At 30.0% G+C, this 21005-nt stretch overlaps 3 protein-coding genes across 3 annotated transcripts; all 3 read right to left on the bottom strand.

The window, feature by feature from the left end:
• Window positions 1–1825: 1825 nt before the first annotated feature.
• Window positions 1826–3493, bottom strand: LOC107932872 (delta(8)-fatty-acid desaturase 2). Its single transcript, XM_016864988.2, has one exon. It carries the CDS (start codon window positions 3319–3321, stop codon window positions 1978–1980), a length of 1344 nt encoding a protein of 447 aa, XP_016720477.2. The 5' UTR covers window positions 3322–3493; the 3' UTR covers window positions 1826–1977.
• Window positions 3494–8285: 4792 nt separating this feature from the next.
• LOC107932840 (glutaredoxin-C6) lies at window positions 8286–8948 on the bottom strand. The gene has a single exon (XM_041099040.1). It carries the CDS (start codon window positions 8883–8885, stop codon window positions 8388–8390), a length of 498 nt encoding a protein of 165 aa, XP_040954974.1. The 5' UTR covers window positions 8886–8948; the 3' UTR covers window positions 8286–8387.
• A 7069-nt stretch (window positions 8949–16017) lies between these two features.
• Window positions 16018–18386, bottom strand: LOC121220010 (protein IQ-DOMAIN 1). The gene is made up of 5 exons (XM_041099039.1): window positions 18106–18386; window positions 17833–18012; window positions 17188–17415; window positions 16807–16920; window positions 16018–16736 (listed from the first exon to the last, which is right to left on the bottom strand). The coding sequence occupies exons 1-5, from the start codon at window positions 18169–18171 to the stop codon at window positions 16137–16139; spliced, it is 1188 nt and encodes a 395-aa protein (XP_040954973.1). The 5' UTR covers window positions 18172–18386; the 3' UTR covers window positions 16018–16136.
• Window positions 18387–21005: the final 2619 nt, after the last annotated feature.

Genomic DNA, 21005 nt, shown 5'->3' with positions numbered 1-21005 from the left:
AATAAAAAAAAGTATTTTAAAATTAAAAATATATATTTATTATATTCGGGCCGGGCCGGGCCAGGGCCAAAAAAAGTGGTGCCTGAGGCCCGGCCCGTTTTCTAAATGGCCTCGTTTTTTGCCCAAACCCATATTTCGGGCCTATATTTTTACCTGAACCCTCCTATATTTCGGGCGGACTGCCAGGCCGGGTCGCCCGACCCATGAGCACCTCTAGGCTCAAGTGCACTGAAGATTATTCTCCTATTTATGAATTGGGGAGGAGGTATGAGTAGTTTCAGGTATTATATAAAAAAAATATATATTATTAATATTTATAATGATTTTCTTTTTTACAAAATAATTTTTGAGTATTCAGCTTGTATATATTTATTAATATTTATGCTTTCACTTTTTCGTTTCACATGGTGATGTATCTATGAGCTGGATTTTGGGGTCCAGTGTCACCTATTTTATATCTGGCAAAACACAAACAATTTAGCTTTTAGACGTCCACTTAACTCAATGGGCTTTGGCTTTGTGTCGTCCATCTAAATCTTTTTCATGGCTCTTTATTATATCCGAAATTAAAAATATTCCAACTTGAAATCTATTTAGAATATCCAAAAATTTTAAAATTTAAATTACACTATATAAAACTAAATTGACTCGTATAATCTCGAGTTAGGTAAAAATACTATGGAGGTCCTTATATTGAGAGTCAGATTGCATTTTGTCTTATCTATTCAAAAAATGAGTAAGATAGTTCTTGTACATTAGATCAAAGAGTGAACTAATCATTCTGTTAAAAATTGTATTCATTTTTACTGTTAAAATTTGGTCCTTGTATATCAAAATGAGATACACGTGGGATGTAACGTGTCATTGTATGGTTATTTCTTCAGTGAAACTAGTTTTAACGGTAGAAATGAATAAAAATTAAAAAAAAACTCTACTTTTTAATCTAATATATAAGAACTAATTTATTTATTTTTAAATAGAATGAACAAAATATAATCTACCTTCTAAATAAATTCTACATAAAGTTTTTTACCTTTCAAGTGGTTCCAATGTAGACAGCAAGTGATAGGGTAGTGTTTTGGTTTTAGGGTCCTCTCTACCACTTTTCACTCATAGGGTATTGCTTTTCATTTGCTCTTCAACAATCTCATCCCTTTTTCTTGTCATGGCAGGGTATAGTTTTAGGGAAAGAATTTTACTTCGAATTTTGGAAATAATATTATTGAAGGAGATAGTTATGAATTTGATAAAAGTAATATGGAAGCATTGTATGTTAGATCAAATTTTATTTTTTTACTAAAAAAATAAGTAAATTAATCATTATACGTTAGATATAATATCAAACTGGTCATTTCCGTCAAAAATTTCGTCTAGTTCTTTTGTTAAAAGTTGGCGTGACTAATATAATAACTAGACAATTGCACATAACGTGCCATTGGCATACATGAACTAATTTTCTACAGTAAAAATGGGTGAAATTTTTTACAAAAAGATTAGTTTTCTCTTTAATCTAACATACAAAGACTAATTTACCCTTTTTTACATAGACAAAACAAAATGCAACCCAACTCTTAATATAAAATATTTGTGTTACTTTTATCCTATAAACTTTAAAAGCAGTAATATTTAAGAAACATAAAATTGACAAAAACAACACCTTAGTTACATCCAAACAAAAAAATGCAAGAGGAGCCATGCTTGCCAACTCAAGCATTGGTCCACATTCTATGCTGGCAATGCCCCTTTCAAGGGTCCACTTTCCCAATCAATTTGTCTCTTTGATGTAAAATAAAATGGAAAAAAAAAAGCATAACATTACCAATGGTGGAAAACCAAAACCATGTTTGAATGAAACAACAAATTTACAGCCATTCAAGACAACAAACTTAATACTCAAATATATGGATGTCAACATGACAGACAAAAAAATTTATGGCAATAATAATAATAATAATAAGCATATTCATAAAATAGTTGTCACCCATGTGTGTTGACAGCTTCCCACACCAAGTTCTTTGGAACAGCATTGGTAAGAACCCTAGCTTGTAATGCAGCTGATTTAAGCGTCTCAATTGTCATTGCATTAGCTTTCCAAAAAGAAGCACAATTGTAAGCCAAATTGTGTTTCTTACACAACTCCTTAACAAATGGTGAAATTGTCCGTAAATGGCACCTAGGCAACCTCGGGAACAAATGATGCTCAACTTGGAATTGCAACCCACCATAGAACCAATCCATCCAAGACGAACACAATATATTAAGCGTCCCGTCGGTTTGTTTCTCGAACCAATCATTCCCGTTCGGCGGGCCGACGTAAACACTCGACGAGAAATGGTTCAAACAGAACTGAACATGTTGGATACCGGTCACAGCAAAACTTACAACCACAAACATTACTCTTTCGTACCAATTAGGTAAGAAAGAGACGAGTAATGGATACCATGTCCAAAAAACAAGTATCCCAAAAATTTCTTGACCTTTGTTAGGGACTTTTCTTTTAGACAACAACAAGATGATAGATTGAGCAAATAGGTTGATCCTAGCAAAGCACATGACAGGGTAAAATGTGCAATGTTGGTAACTAACTAAAAGCCTTGTAAGAGAATCAAAGTTCAGTTTTCTACCGTAAAATGCAGATGTGATTGAATTAAAGAACTTTGAAGATACCGTGAAGAAAGGCATGTGTTGAAGGTCTGGATCAAAATCTAAGCTGTTACAGGCAATATGGTGAGCATTATGTGTCCATTTCCACCATCCCATGCTGATCCCAGCAAGACAATTCCCTGTAAGAAGTTGAGCCAACCTGTTGAGGTTTTTATTAGACATGACAGTGTAATGTCCTGAATCATGCCCTATCCAACCACTCTGTATCCATAAAAACCCCATTAACCCACCACAACAGAGATGAACCCAAGTTTTGTCACAACATAAAACACCATAAACACAAGTGAAAAACAGCAATGCTATGATGGTAAGTAAAATACATGTCCCGTGTCCTTTCTTGTCGAAAAGACCCATCTTTGAGAACTCAACAGCTAGCTTTCTATAATCTTCGGATATATCAGAGACTAAGTAACCTTCAAGGTAATAACCAGTGAAGAACTTGTCGAGATATTGCCAAGCTATGCCGGGATGATAAGCTATGAAAGCATCGGTGGCGTCTTGACCGGCGAGGTTCAGTAATGGAAGTGGCCCACCAGGGTGGTGGTGACTCCATTGAGTTACATTATAGATCTTGCCTTGGATTGAGATCCAAAGATCATCTGGTTTTTTGTGGGTTTCAAACTCTGTTTTGGAAATGTACCTCTTTGAATCCGCCATTGATGCTCCAATGAAATGAAAGCTAACAAAAAATATACAAAAAGATATAATCTTTTTAGTGAGAAATGGAGAAAAAAAAAGGGGGTTTTCTTTTATGGGGTTTGCATGTGGTGGAGAATGGAAGGGAAGTGATATGAATTTATCATGATGTAGAGGAAAATGGGAGGCGGGGTTTATAGAGCTCACATGCAAAGCAAAAGCCAAAATAAAAAGAGAAGGATGAAATTGAATGAGGAAAAATAAGGGATTTAGTCCCTCTACTTTTTTAATTTAAAAATGTAAGTCTTATTGTTAAACCCTATTAACATTCTTTTGTTAAATTCAAGTTCATTTCAATGGTTTTTTGTTTAATTAAAACTGTCAGATCGACAAATTTAATGGAATAATTTTAACAGTGTTAATAATTAAACTTGAATTTTGAAATCTGAAAAGTACAAAGACTAAATTCATGAAAAATAAAGGAGAGGGACTAAATGCTAAATGTACAAAGAATACAGAGATTTGAAGCATATTTAACCTTTTTAAATTTAACAAAATGTAGTGGTTGCTTTTTTATATTTTTAAAATAAATTATCTAAAAGATAAAATGAAACTTATTTATATTTATTATAATACTTTTTATAGAAAAAAAATTAAATGTGTTTCTATTGAATTAAATGAAGGCAATTGTATAACAAAATACTTTTTTTAGTTAAATATGGGTGGTTTTCCTTTTAAATAAATTCTAAAAAAGGTATGTAAATAAATAGGTTTTAACTATTTGAGATTTTATTGCTCAAAACTTACCCTTGTAATTAATATAAAATCTTGTTGACTTAGGGTGGGTTTGGGTGGGCGATTGGGTTTGAGTGCGGTGCGGTGCGTTTAGCTTACTTTTTGTCTCACGCTACAGTATCTAATCTCACCGCCACCACTGTTTTTACACTAACTGTAGATAAACGCACTGCCCATCCAAACTCACCTTTAAAAGAGGAAAATTTAAATACATCTATTTTATTATATGGTAGAAATAACGGTCCAATCACTTTAATCATCAAATAATTCAATGTTTGAATAGATCTAGAGAAATATTATAATAAGCAAAGAAGTACATGAAAATTCTTTCAAGTTGCAAGTAATTTTAAGATTAAGATTGAAATTTTCTCATGTTTTTCCTTTTTGATAATATGAAATTTAGTCATAATTTTGTTCGTTTTGGTGACGGGATCTTTTTGTTTGCATTAGTTTCGAAATTTAGGAACTTTTTTTCTAATTTAGTCTCTGAATTTAAATTTTATTAAAATATAATAATGTGACACTTTAAATTTGTGTCGTGCCATTCATCACCTAATAAAGTTGACAAGTTTCGAAATAGATAAAATATGTCAAGAATAAAGTTAGAAAAAGTTGTGATGGAGTAGATATTAATTCATCCCTAATAGAAATTTTCCAATTAATTTGACAGCTTTGGTTGTTATTATTATTATTATTTATACTTAATTAGTCAAGATTGAAGTTTACATCATGAAAATATTGTTACTTGGACGACAAGAAATGAAGTCAAACCTAACACAATCACAATTTTGTAGTAAAATATAACCACGTGATGTTAGCTTAGTCCTTCAAGACAAGAGCTTTTCTTCATATACTTATTAATGTTATCATCTTCATATACAATACTCTCTTCTAAATTATTTAAATATGTATTGATTTTCAAAGTATAAATCAAATTACATTGGACCTACCTATATTTATAGAGAAGGATGTCACGTGATGACAACATAATTTTTTTACCATTACATAGAAATAAAATCTTCATCGTCTCTCGGTGCAACTAGTCTTAGGGATACAGTAAGCGGCTTCAGTCCCCTAAAATAAGGAATTTCACTTTTAACCTTTTACATTTTATAAGATTTTAATTTAGTAAATGTTAAAATTACACTTTGACCTTTTTAAAATAGAAATTTTTTTGATCTAATAACAAATTATAGCAATCTAAAATAACTTAATTCAAGCTCCTAAAAGAATTCTCTATCTTCGCCCTTGATTATAATTGTTGGTCGATGTGCACCATCGTCTCCGTTCATGTAGTGATAAGATTAATTACAGTTATTACTACCCTTATTTTATTATGTTTAATGAAATTTAATTTATTTGAAAAATAATAATCATGGTAGCATATTCAACCTTTCAAAAACGAATATCCATATAATTTTGAAGGGTAGTTGAAGGATATGGTTTGGAATGTTAGATTAATTGAAAAAAGAAAAAGCAATGAAGCATGTGGTTGCTTTAGGTGCACAAAAGCTATAATATAGTCACATTCAACCCCCCCTTAAGTTCTAAATCTACTTTATGTTATTAATTATTGATCTAATTTCGATAATTAATTACCATATATGAAAACAATATATATCAAAATTATATATTAATTTTATATGATATACAAATTTTGATTTTGCGTGATTATATTTATAAATTTTAAAATTCGATCACTTTTCACAAATTATTAATACAATAATAAGCCTATAATAGTATTTGAAGTTTACTCTCTCTTTTTTTATACATGCACGAACAATATATTTACCCGCATGATTTATTTGTTTTTCTAAATATATCCAACTGAAACAAAATTACACGCATACAACTTAATCAAAATCAACGTTTCATGTATATAATTGCACGAAATTAAATTTCTAGTATAGCATTATGTATTAAATCAAAGTTCATGAGTAATCCTAAGATTCATCTTATATATAAAATTATACTAATAGCCAACAAAATAAGGGAGCAATGGTTAAAGATATTTGTTGGCAGTAGAAATGCTCATGAGCCAGGTGATCCATCCCATGTTAGACTGAGCTTGGGTTTAGTATTTTCAATCTCAAGACAACTCGATCCAGCTTGGTTTATTATTATTTTTTAAATAAGTAAAAACAATTTTATATTATTATTTAAATATTATTATTTTTTAAACAGTGAAATGAACTATTTGGGTGGCTTGATCATGTCTAGACTCAAACTTGAGTTGAAATTACATTGATATTTAAAAACTTAATTTTTCTTTATAGATATTAAAAGTTAGAAATATTTAAGCAAACTCAAAAATATACATAAACTCGGTGATAACAATAATAATTACAAAATAGTCGTGAAAATGACCCAAACCCGAAATTCTTAGTAACACAATAGCACTTATAAACAAAGTTGAACAAGGTTATTTAATGACATTATTAGATAAATTTTTTTGAAATACAGACTTTTAAAAAGTGATGATGTCTCAGAAAGTCATGCTGAACATGGTAATACTCGAGGTTTCAGTTGCCTAAAACAAAACATCATTTGTTGGTATAAAAGCTTATGTGTCTTGTTCCACCTTTTCATATTTGTTGGATAGCTAAACTTGTTTTTAATTCCTACGATGATTATGTTCAAGAATAAATAAATTTCGACACCCTTTTTTTTATCAAGAGACTACAACAGAATGAAGTTGAGAATTATAGATTATGGTATATAAAAATCCATATTCAAACTGCATGCAAATGGAATAGGATGTTAATCGTTAACACATAAGCTTAAACTTCCAACTTGACGTAATCAATCAATATTTAAAATCAATTTGATCATAAAAAAATTGACTATTTAAACATCAAAATAACTTGAAATGATTTGAATTTGTAATAATCAAAATTTTATCAAAACCCCAAAACTAAAAGAAGATTATAAAAAACGTATATTATAATATGCACACTTAAGTTATACCGAAACAAGCACACATCAGTATTCATCCATCATTCGTATCCGAAATCAGGATTCGATCCATAAGTTCGCTTATGTGATAGCACAGTGTGTGTGGATGATATTAAAAAAACAGCCTAAAATCACTTGAAAAGTACATGGAAATGAACTCACTCCAATTATTTATAACCTTACTGCTCAATTCACTGTCTGTGAATTCCGCTCTGATTACATTTATTCCAAGGCTCAATAGTCTTTATTCATGCTTTAACATCCCCATCGAGGTTTTTCACTCCTTTCTTTTTATTTTCTTTTTTTCCCAACAAACTCAAACAACTTAAACCTAATAACACTTGGAACTTGAGGTTTATCGGAACAAAATAGCCTCAAAATACCAAAACTCCAAAAAAAAAAATTAACATATTGATTTATCCATTATTTAAAAAAATGGAGTAGAAATATTAGATTAAAAAATGAACTAAAAGAAAAAGAGATTCATTTAATAAAATAAAAAAAATGAACTTGATCATAGTTCATTCTCGATACCTAAATTTGATCTCATCCTACTCCTGTCTTCAACAACCTGACAATCAGGTTGTTAAACTGAAGCTATGACACAGCATTAACTACTGTCTGCTGTGTCGGTAACAGTTTAGTACCATGTCTTTGCCTTCTATTTAACCTCATCTTCTTTGTCAGATTCCCCCCTTCCTTCCCCCCAAATTTGATATACTCAGAGCCAGTAATTTTATGTACAAATTAAATCCAATTATCTGTACTTGAATTACAAATCAGATTACATTTTGATTTATTTGCTTGAAAAAATGAGTAAATTAGTCTTTAAATATTAGATCAAAGAGTAAACTGATCGTTTTGTAAACCATTTCATCTCTATTTCTACTATTAACACCTGGTTTATGTACATCAGCATGCATGAAGTACATGTGACAATCACATATCACTCTTCAATTATTTCGTCAACCACATTAATTTTTAATAATATAAAGAATTAATTGACTTTTTAATTTAACATAGATAAACTGAGTTAATTCATTCACAGTCATGTATTAAACCATATATGTGTATATGAGAAATTTTCATCTACAATGAGAAAATTTTCGTGGCTCAAAAATACTTAATAATTGGCAAAAAGACCCCACTTTTAAATGACCCATACCACTCATTGATTGCTTCATTTTTATGTTTATCGATTTATATAATAATAATGAAAGGAAAAAAACTCCAGATTTGAAGAAGCATTGAAAATGGAAAGCTTGATCATTACATGATTTTTAAAGCTATATATAAGAACAATAATAATTATATATAATATAATGTTTATATATATATCATACCCAGAGAGCACCAACTTCAACGAGCTTTGAAACGAGGTGACCACTGAGGTGAAGAGCCACGAGGGATTCAAGGCCACCGATGCAGGTTCCACCGATAAACACGGCGGGGGAAGGGTGGTTCATGGAGTGGATGCCACCGTGAGTTGGAGATGACGACGGAGGAGGAGGAGGAGGGAGGGAAGCCATCTCACGGTCATCGAGTTCGATGACGGTAGGATGAACCCCGATGGTGACCAAGAGCTTTTTCATGACGTGACACATGCAACATGATGATCGGCTGAAGATGATGACGGGGTGCTCCGATATCAGTCTTTGGATTCGAGTCTCCGTCGATTCCTCCTCGTCGATGGAGAGACAACTGCTGCCGCCACTTGTGGCGGTGGTGCTCATGGGGGTGGTGTTGGAGGAAGAGGAAGAAGGTGGTGATGGTTTTGGTAGTGATGTGAGATCAAGGTGCACAACGTCACTTGACCAACTTCTTAGGCTTTGCATTGCCAATAGAGAAACAAAGTTAGCTTTATTCTTTTATGTATACTCTTATATATATATATATTGGGAGCTGAATTAAAAAATTTCACAAGTTTGGGTATAATAAAAAAAATTGCAATTTCAGTTTATATTAATGAGAAATTTTCAAAAATTTTATGAGTTTACCAACTTTTTTTAAAAAAAAAATTTGAGGGACTGATTAAAATTTTTAAAAAATATTGTGAAATTAAAGAGAGTTTTTTAAATTTAAAAAAGAAACCTAATAAATATTTTCAAAAGCCATATATATGAGAGTGATTGTGGTAATATGAAATAGAAAAACAAAGTGGGGTGTGAGACTTAAATATAAACCAAGTGGGGCTTTAGGCTATTAGAATTTGCTTACATCACAAAGGACTGAGGCACATACCTTCATTTAACTTCTTTTGGGATTCTTGGGAGTCGGATCAATTTATTTTATTTTTTATTTATATCGACTTCAAATTTAAATTATTTTAGATTCCAAAACTTGGAATTTCCCCACCCCCATTAATTGGTACAATTCATTTTCAGCCTCTCTTAAAAATTTTAGTTTTTCAACTTAATCCATTGTAGCTCCTTGGTTAAATAGGAAAAAGAATGCATTTTTGGCCCCTTTAGAAGTCATTAACCCAAATTACTCCTCACTCGTGATCAGGACATTTCCTGCTTGACACGTGGCAGCCGTTTTTAATCCCCTTTAACCATGGAGACTGTGGGCCCTCCATATCTCTCTGGTTCCAAATTTTGGCCAATAAATCTGCGCCACGTGGAATTTAGCTTAATCGATTTATCTAGAATAATCCAAACTTTCTTTTTAAGTTGTTACAATTATAACCATAATCACCATCAATTATTAAAATAAACTATTGAATTAATTGTACCAATAAAATAAATAAACTATTGAATTAACAATTAAAATAAATATGAAGAAAGATCAAACATTATAGAAATTTTAATTTGGAACAGTATGCGAATGTATAAATATTTTAATGTTAAATTTTACAAGTATAAATATAATCTAATTACAATATAGTTATAAATTTGTGTTCGAACAATTAAACCAATATAACGCGTAATTGGATAAAGAAGTAGACTATAATCAAATGAAAAATTCATCCATGACAACTATACATGATATGAATGGAGACTCGTAAATGATTACATATATTCTTCAAATACTAAAATTTATATTAATAGTAATTGAAAAATTTAAAAGGGAGGCCAATTGAGTTTTAACTCAATGGATATCGTTATTGCGGCAATAGTAATGACAACATGGATTCAAAAGTGTTTTAAGCACGTATTATTGTTGGATTTATCGGTTACAGGACTATGGATAATACTAGGAACGGTATAAAAATCAATGGTAAACAATCTCTAATGTTATTAAACTATTAGTAAGTTTACGTTTTGATCACTCAACTTCAAAAGTTACAAAATGGTTGACAAACTATTTAAAAGTTTTCATTTAAGTCACTAAACTATTTGAAATCTTTTATTTAAGACACTAGGTTGTTAAGTTTTTTTAAAGGTCTGATTAGTGAGCTCCAAGCGACGATTTGACAATAGGTATAATAGATCAATACCTATCGATGAGTAGAAGAACATACCTTAAATCTAAGTCAATTTGACAATTAATGTCAATGATCGAAGAAAAATGTGTTTGGATTTTGATTCACAAGTTCATGGCATTCAAAGTTGCTTTATGAAAAAAATTGAACTGTAAGAGTGAATGGGAAATGAAAGCTTTTGATCAGTACAGGCGATGTAAGTAGAGAAGATCATATAGCAATAATTTTAACAACCTAACAACTTAAATGAAATTTTAAATAATTAATAATTATTTTATAATTTTTTAAAGGTGAATGATGAAAATGCCAATTAAAAAAAACACAAATTTTGATGAATAGCTGGAAGAAACTAAAGTCCAAAAGACATAAACATAGCAAACATAAACTAGAAGGGTTTATATGTGTGGACCCACCATCATCAATAAGAAGGGTTTCCGATTAAAGGAACACCGTTGATGGTGGTAAATAAATATGATGTCCGCCATATGATGATATCTGAATAAGCAAAGCGAATTACATCACAAGCGTTGTCCTTGTTACTTGGGGTCCCACTTAACCCTCTCTCCAATTCAATTATTCCACACTGTTTGGAGTACTTCGGTTGGATGGATTAAAAATTTGATTAAATTATTAGTTAATATTTTTTAAATATCCTTTTAATTTTAAATTCATTTTATAATTTATTTAATCAAGTCGAACTAACCAATCATGTCGAGAGTGGATGGTTTGACCACTAATCCGATTATGAAAACACTGATTCTTCATCTTCATTTTTTAGGTCAAAATTTGTTATTAGACCTATTGTACTTTGAATAACTTGTGAATTTAATATATGCACTTAAATTTGATCAATTTCAGTCGATGTAATTTTCAAAATGATCAATTTTAGTCCTAACTAGATGGTGGTAGATACATTTGTTTGGCTAAACTTTTCTATAGTCTTATATTATACATAAAATCTTAGATTTAGTCCATGTTTTCCAATAAAATTATTCTTAATTTATATATTTTTTGAATTTCAAAACGTCAATCTTAATGCAATGGATTATTGTTAAATTTATTAACTGGTCTTTTTGAAAATAATATGTGAAAATAACAAGTTGACATGGTATTACACATACAATAATATGTTTGTCGCATCACATTTTGAAAACAGGAGAATGCAACTTAATGGATTTAATAGCTACCATTTGATTGGGACTAAAAATTTTAAATTTCAAAAAGAACAAGAATAAAAAATGACCAATTAAAGTACATGTACTAAATATACAACCTGCACATAATGTAGAAATTAATAGTAGAATTTAACTCTCTTTTTTTTATATGTAAAAAATATCATAGTAGAATTATTCAAATTTTATTAAATAGAATCTTATAATAAGTTATTATTTTATTGACTTTGAATTATTTGGATAATTGAAAGGCGAAATAAAGGATTAATGTATAATTTGATACTTGAGTTTTGATTTTTTTCTAATACAATATTTGTGTTATTTTGTGGTCTAATCGGTGTGGTATTTGTATTTGATAAAAATTATATATTTTGATACTTAAAGACATTAGTGTTAACTTTTTAATATTTAATACGTGTTTTAATGCTGCACTCTTAACGAGAGATTGTGAGTTTAAACTTTAAAAACGATATTGTTAAGAAGAGCAACAACAAACCCTCAACATGAATCATAAAATAAATATAAAAAATAAAAAAAATCAATTAATATATGAAATAGAATTGGGAATTTAATGTACATCGATATGTTGTACCATACCCCGAGATGATAATTGATGGATGCATATACTAAGGTCCCATAAATACTATACCGTCAACAACCATTTCTTAAATAGGAATCAGATCCATACAAATGCAACATTTATTTGATGCTTGGTTGCTCTATCATATAATAAAATGTTATTGCCACGGTTAAATTACACAAATCAATAATTTCATAATTATTCGATTGAAAAAACTTTTAAGTAATAAATATTATTGAAATAGCTTTGCTCATATTTATATAAAATCAAAATAATTGTTCACCACTTTGTATATTTTTATAAAATTCAAATTGAATCCCACAAAATTACTCAAAAAGTTTACAACTTGATTAACTTAATATTTATGATTATTTAAAATAAATTTTATGCACTTGATTTAAAGAGCGATGATTTTAGATTAAATTCTATTATTAGTTTATGTACTCTAAGCATGTTATGGATTTAATTTTGATATTTTGATCTGATCATTCGTAATTTTTGTATTTTTAAAATTTTAAAACTTTAATCCCGACTAGATATTAGTTGTTAAATTCATTGAGTTCTTTTATTTTCAAAATATTACTCGACAAGCATATTATCACGTGATTAATGCCAAGTGAGCTTGTTATTTTCACATATTATTGAGAGAAGAGTCAGTTAAGTGATTTAACAACTACTGTTTGTGCTAAGATTGAAATTTCGAATTTCAAAAAATATATAGACTATAACTTTACACATAATACAAAATTAATAACATAATTTAACCAAACAAATTTAATTACTATTTTTTTATAGCACTAAAATTTTAAAATTAAAAAATATATATAGGAACTAAAATTGATCAACTTGCCATGACTAGATTCTAAAAAAACCCATAATTATTTGAGCCGAACTAAGAAATATACCAATTTAAAGAAAAAAATATTTGACCGATTGATATAAAAATCAGTATGAACCGAAAAGTTAAATAAAAAATTCTTAAAAAACTTATTTTTAATTAATATCTTAAAATTTATTTAATCGAATTAATTCAAGAAATTGAGTTCGTTGACCGGTTGACGGTGACACATCAGGGGGTCAGATAGTGGGACCTGATGATGTCATGATCTGAATCTTTGTCGCGCTTTGAAGGTTATGTCCCCTTCGGAAAACTATCCGATCAGATCCGTACACGTGGCAATAATAATCATGTTGGGGCAGTGATAATTGATAGGTCATTGGGTAATAATTTTAAGGGTATTAAATTTTGGTACACTTTTGTGCAAGAATATTTTATTCTTTTTATTTTTAATTTTTTAATTCCATTATCTAAATTATTGAAATGTTTGTATATATACACAGTTAAGTATTGAATGCACACACACAACACTATTGAGTGAAGCAATCACGAGTTTTAAGAAGATTAGTCTTTATGGATCGCAAGTTATTTTTAGTGTAAACTACATAAAAGTTATTAAATTGTTAGTAAATTTATATTTTAGTTATTCGACTTTAAAAAGTTACAAAATGATTATTGAATTATTCGAAAGTTTTTATTTAAGTCATTTGGTTGTTAAAACCGTCATTATATGGCCTTTTTGGTTCGTACCGACTATTCCAATCGAAAGCTCTCATTTCTTTTTTCTTTTACAGTTTAATTTTTTTTTATAAAATAATTTTGAGCATCACGATTTACAAATCAAAATCCACATAGCTTTCTTTTTCAATCTCTAGCATTGACTGTTAGATTGACTTGGATCTAAAGTATGCTCTTTTACTCATCGATGGGTATTGGTTCACCGTATCAATTATCAAATCGTCGCTTGCTTGCTAGACTTTTTTAAAAAATAACTTAATAGCCCGTTGACTTAAACAAAAACTTTCTATTAGTTTAATGACTTAAATGAAAACATTCGAATGGATTAATGATCATTTTGTAATTTTATTTTGAATGAATCCAAAGTATGACTTTAAATTAGGGTACAAGGCAATAATCATCACTAAATTATTGATTTTGTTTTATTTCAATCCCTCAACTATTACATAATGCAATCTCAGAGTATCATGTCATCATATATTAATAGAAGCTAAGTTCAGGGACCAAATTGAAAAAAAAGAAACTGCCAAGTCGGGAGATTAACATGAACAAAAAGAAATTCAAGAAATAAGGTTGAAAAAGTTGTCAAGTTCGAAGACTAGATGCTACTTTATTCCCAATAAACAATAGAGACCATTTTACATTATGTTTTGTTGTCGGATATAATATTTTTAAATAGTAAAAAACCGTGTCATCTGTCGTATCATCACTTAATGAATAATAATAACACGAATGAAAAAAATAATTTCAAAAGATAACTTTAAATTTTTTATTAAGACTTTAATTAAATATTATACTTTTACCAAAAAATTATTCAATTATTTATTTATTTTAGGATGACCCAAAAATAAAGTTTAGTGCAAATAGTGGACCACCAAAAGTTGGTTTTTCCATTCATTTCCTTTTTCAATACTTTTTTGGCAACTAATTAAAAGCTTTTTACTTTTTCAATATTAGCTTTTTAAAAATGATAATTAAATATTTTTGAACTAATGATTTATATGTTTTTTTAAGCACCAAAAAAGGGTTCCTTTTCTTTTTAATAATTATCTTCAATTTTATGATTTGAAATTGCTGAATGATGATGATGTTGTAGGGGTGATCATGGGCCGAGTCGAGCCAGGTCAAACCCTCCCATATTTCAGACGGGTCGTCGGGTCGAACTGGACCGTCTAACCCATAATCACCTCCATGATGCTGCCTAGAAATTACAAAAATAAATTAAGTTATTAGTAATATAACTCTAAGCTTCATGTTATAAACAGTACTCCAATTATTTCGAAAAATGCAATCAAGTTTTTCTTTTACTTTTTTTTATATATTTGAGTCTTTCAATTTAGAAAATTACTTAATTAAATTTTAACAATTCTTTCTAATATAACACAATTGTCAATAAAAGTAATGTTGAGGCTTTTATACTAAAAATTGGATTGCATTTATCCTTTTTACTCAAGAAATTGGTAAATTAGTCCCTATACATTAAATCAAAAAGTAAATTGATATTTCTGTTAAAAAGTTTCATCCATTTCTACTTTAAAAAACTAGTCATTGTACGTCAGCATGAGAAAAACATGTCATTATTTGGTTATTTTGTCAGCCATGAGAATTTTTAATAGTAGAGATGAACGAAATTTTTAACAAAAAGGACCCGTTTGCTATTTCATCTAACATACAGAGACTAATTTACTCATTTTTAAGTAGAGAAAACAAAATGCAATACGACACCTAGTACAAGAACCTCTATGGTATTTTTACCACAATTGTCTTATATGTCAAATAAAAAAAATTATAATTTGAAATGTTTGATATAATCAAGTGAAAAAAATATTTATTAAAACAATTTCAACTTCTCCTTTCTCTCTTTCTCACCCTAAGTGGTTAGTCATGGTTTTTTTATTATTATAATTTTTAGCATTTTTTTCTTAAAAAAATATAGTTTTCTTATAATTTGTTTGTATATATAATTTTTTTAATGTGGTATATAAAAAATAATGTCACATCAGTAAATTGTTACTCGTAAGATGTTATGTTAGCAAAAAATAATTGACTCAAGTTTAAAATTATTTAAAAATTTAATTGATTCTCGAATGTAATCAAATTAAATTGAGTCGATATAAAAATATTTTAATATAAAAATAAAACTAATTTTAATTTAAATTCAACTCTATTATTTACGCTTTTTTAACTTGTAAATCAAAGAGTAAATTAAGCCGAGTTTAAAATAATCCAATCAAACATTACAACTCAAATCGGTTTTCAATTCTCAATGACATACTAATAACAATGAGCAACAAGATGTTGGACTTTTCAAGTAACATACAATCAAATCCCGTTTTAATTATACAAACAATTTCCTCTCTTTGAGCTTTTTGAATCTCTGTTATCGAAACCAGCTGACCTCTTGAACTCGAACTCATCCATGGACTGCCTTTGGAATCCGTGATTGCCACTTCTTTGTTTCGCCTTGGTAGACACCGTCATGTTCATGTAGTTCGGCCTACTATTGCCACTGTCCCCCGTCGCATCCGATGGCAAGACGGTGGTTCCGGAAACTGGTGTTGTAGAAGTGCATATTGACGATGAACCCGAGCTTTCGTCGAATCGAAATTCAGAACTTGGACTTGAAGATGATCGAGTAACTTGCCTAGTATGAGGCGGCGGCTTTGCGGATACCCTAGTGGTGACATTGTTCTTCCTCGCTTTCATTGAGCACGGTTCCGAACATCTTTCATTCTTTCCCGAGAGGGACTCTAAGCAAGTCTTCGAAGGGTCGGTACGTGTTGACAGTTCCATCAACCGCGTCTCCCATGGCCTGGCTACCATCCAACGTTCGAGCCAATTCCACCCCCAACTGTTCTTATCAAACTCTTGGCTTATAAGACACGGAATCAAACCATTTGTTCGAGTAGTTGAACCCGGGACTGACTTCCATTGCTGTAAAAACACAAAGAACATCAATCATCATCTGAAAATTAATATGAAAAAATCGCAAAAAAGTTTATACCTTTTGAGCAAGTGAATAAGCAAGAGTCTTTTCTCTCTTGAAAGGCCCCTTTTCCCTCATTTGTAGCTTTGTTTTAACATCCTCTAATGTCCCTTTGCTACCACACCAACCATCCTAAAAAAATAAATGTTCAATAACATTCATTAGTCAAAAGTAAAGATGTTTGAATCAGACCGGAGTGACCGGTCAGACAATTAGACCCGGATCTTGGTCAATAGAATGATATTGAACTTGTTAGACTGACTAAAATATAAGTTGAACCACTGGTTAAACCGATTCTTTTAAATATTTTTTAATCGAACAAGTAGGCAAACCACAGGTCCGGTTTTAAAAACATTGATTGAAAGTGATAATTTAATGAATGTTTCGGTTAAGCGTTACCTCGGCTTGTTTCAAGACATCGTCCTTGCTACGATGACCATCAAGCATCTTCCGAACCGTTTGCCCCTCGATCGACATTCGAACACGACGAGCCCTGACTCGAGCTTGAACACGAACGAGAGCTTGCATGCATCGAAGCGTCACCGAGGCTTGTTTCCGAACTTGTCTACCTCGAACCAAAGCTTGTAGCCTCACAATTCCTTTTAAAGCCCTCAATGCTCTCCTTGCCTACATATAAAAATTCGCATTCAAACCCGAATCCGAGTAACAAGGGTGAAGCTAGAGGGAGGAAGTGAGGGGCTTGGCCACCTCCAAAAACTGAAAAATTGTCCCTTTAGTCTCTTAAATATTTGTAAAGTTATAAGTTGATTTAATAATAAAATTGTATTTCAGCCCCTACTATATTTTAAAATTCAATTATACTCTCTCCAAAAACGAAAAGGTTATATTACTTTTGAAAATTGTAAAATTTTACATATTAATACAACGAAGAAATTAAATTTTTAATTCTCTCAAAAATTTATAATTCAAATGGGAGTAACATAACGAAGGACTCTACCATTGGAAATAAAGTTTATTTTTTCACATTCCATCACTTTCTCGGATACCAAACATGTAAAGGAAAAAAAAAGACTTCAACTTTACCAAGAAGCCACGAAAAGCTGTTTGAATGCGAATGGCAGCCCATTCTTGCTTTAAAAAACTGAAATCTTTATAAGGAGCTCGAACAATGGCGGCCATGGCAGCAATGAAAGAATCAGAGCTTTGAGAATCTGATCTAAACTTTCTCCATAGCTTCCATTTCTTGTTGTTATTCACTTTCTCCTACATAAACACACAAAAAGGAAAGAGCTTTAAATCTTTAAAATGTAAATAAATATTTTTACGGTGGAATAACATAGAAAACCCAGAGCTTACTTGGTGTTGTTTTTGGGTTATTTTGAGACCAATAAGAGATATTACCCATTTCCCTGAAGCACCCATCGACACAGTTCAAAAAAGCAAAAAAAGGGCAAAGCTTTTGTGTAAAAAAATAATGAAGAAGTTCAAGAGAGAAAGGTGGTTTTACAAGGTCCTGTTTGAGTGTTTTGAAATTCAAAACGAACCATTGGTTCAAGGTTGGTTTTTGGGTTAATATATCTCTTAGTCCCTAAATTTGATAATTATATTGATTTTGGTACTTGTACTTTTTTCTGCCCGTTTTGATACCTGAATTTCGTAACTAAATCTATTTTAGTCCTTTAACTTGAATTTCATTATATTTTGATGATGTGACATTTTAGTATCGTGTCACATCATCATTCAAATTTTTTATTATTTTTTTTAAATTTTTAGATGATGATATGGCATAATCATATTGAGTACATCACCAAATTTTTACATTTGTTAAGCTCAAGGATCAAAATAAACTTAATTGTCAAGGTTAAGTACCGAAGTGGAGGTAACATCTAAGGTGAGGTCTTATTATAATTAGACCCATGAGATCTTTTAGCAGTTGGGGTTAAAAGACGGAAATAAAGAGACTGTAGCAGTTTGATCAAGCCACGTAAAAAAATTTAAAAATTGTGCTGGTGACGTGAAACTTGTTAAATCAGTTATCGAAGACGTTGCTTTTATCTGGAAATCAATTTCTCTCTTTAGTGTTGAATTAATTAAAAGGTAAATTCATGTTTTTCAATATAAATCATGACATGATAAACTATGGGATGTTTCCTATTATTATGACAATCTTTAATTAGATGCCACCAACATAAATTAAGACCTAATTTCAAAATTTAAAGAATAAAAGTTATATTAATTTTATTTTTGAGCTTTGATCCCGCCCACAATGTTGCTAATTTTTTACATTTTGTGTCTATTAGAACTGAATTTTGAGGATTGGTCCCTGGATCTGTTTCACTGTTTTGTCATAAAAAGGCATGTTCGTTTTTGTCCATTAACGTCACAGTAAAAACAGTTTTAATGTGTATAAACAATTGGAGTAATTGGCTTATGACACTTTATGGACAGTGTTCCCTCTTTCATTCTCACCAATAAATTATTTTTCGAATTTAAAAATCCGAAATTCAAACTTCACATAAATTTGGGTTATAGAATCACATATTGTATTTTATATTTTTATTTAAAAAATAGATAAAATAGTATTTATGCGTTAGATTAAAAAACATATTAATTATTTCTGTTAAAAACTAAACAATCACATGTATTTTATGCTGATGTATAAAGACCGATTTTTAACAGAATAATTAATTTTCTTTTTGATCTAACGTATAGGGACGAATTTGACTATTTTTACGTAAACGGAGTAAAATGCAATCTGACTCTTAGTTCAAAGGTCTTCATGGTATTTTTATCCATAAGTTGAACATGTAACTAAAAATGACACAAATTTATTGGTGGTAAGTATTCACATAACTACAAATGCATTTTGAATTTCAAATTGTTTAAAGATTTTATTTTATTTTTTTGCCTGAAATTGTAATTTAAAAAAAAAAACAAAAAACAAAACCAAGATGATGAGCTGAGATATTTATTTAGTTGTGAATAAGTCAACTTTGATTTGCTTTGGATTCTGTAACTGCAGTAATATGATTGGAGTAAAAAAAGCCAATGCATGTTTAAGCTGTTAGCTAAAAAGCTGAAACTGATTGAAAATGGAAGAGACAAAGAAGTCTAATTCTTACACTAAATTAAAAGACATTTAATTAATTTTGGGTAATTAATTAACAACTTAATGCAAAAGTTAAACATTGACAACTAATTACAACAAGCCCTCTCCTGATTTCATTGGTTTTGAATCAATGGATTAAATTGAAGAACCAACCTTTTCATTCAGGGTTAATTTCACCAAAAGTTTTTAAGCTATGGTTTAAAATTTAAATTAATTCATAAATTTCAATATATATTTATAGGTATTGGTATTGTATCGATTATATTTTTTTTATCGGTTCAATTATCCGTTTAGGTATTAAATGTCGGTTCGAACAGGTGGATTCAATTGTAAAAACGTGTATACCTATATTGCATGGACAATTTTGGTCTAATGTACTAAAACATATAGTGTTGTTAAAAATCAAGAAGGTTATTTTTTAGCATGTCAAATTCCAGTTTTTCATGTAGTCACTAATGTTTAAAATGTGATCATCATGTCCCATTTCAAATTTCATTTGGCATTTAACATTGAATCTGATAGTTGTCGATTGAGTTTTAGCTCAGTTAGTATTGATGTTAAACTCATTTTCGTTTCGATTTAAGGGTTTCGAAGGTTTTATGGTAACAATGAGCATCTTTGACAAAATGATGTAATTGATACAACAATTATATACATATTTGGAAGGTATGAGTAGGATTCAAACAGAACTTTATGAAGCTGACCAATCTAAAATTTTAACCATAATTTTGAGGACATGCAATGAAATTAACCCAAAAGTCTAAAGTCACTATATTTATGAATTATTATATCCATTTCATGTTAGATAAAATAATGGTAAAAGTATCGTAGAGACCCTTGTACTAGGAGTTGGATTACATTTTGCCATCTCTACTAAAAAAAAGGCAAATTAGTTTTTATACATTAGATCAAAAAGCAATCTGGTTCTCCTGTTAAAAATTTCATCTATTTCTATTGTTAAAAATTGGTCCCTATATGTCAAAATAAGGTACACATGGCATGCTATGTGTAACTGTTTGGTTATTTTATCAGTCACACCAAATTTTAATAGTAGAAATGGATGAGACTTTTAATAGAAATAATCAGTTTACTCTTTAATCCAATGTATAGAGGCTAATTTATTTATTTTTTGAGTAAACGAGGTAAA

Source organism: Gossypium hirsutum, chromosome D08 (assembly GCF_007990345.1).
Source record: "Gossypium hirsutum isolate 1008001.06 chromosome D08, Gossypium_hirsutum_v2.1, whole genome shotgun sequence".
NCBI lineage: Eukaryota > Viridiplantae > Streptophyta > Magnoliopsida > Malvales > Malvaceae > Gossypium > Gossypium hirsutum.
The sequence above is the reverse complement of the archived record's forward strand: the minus strand, read 5'-3'. Positions and strand labels throughout refer to the sequence as shown.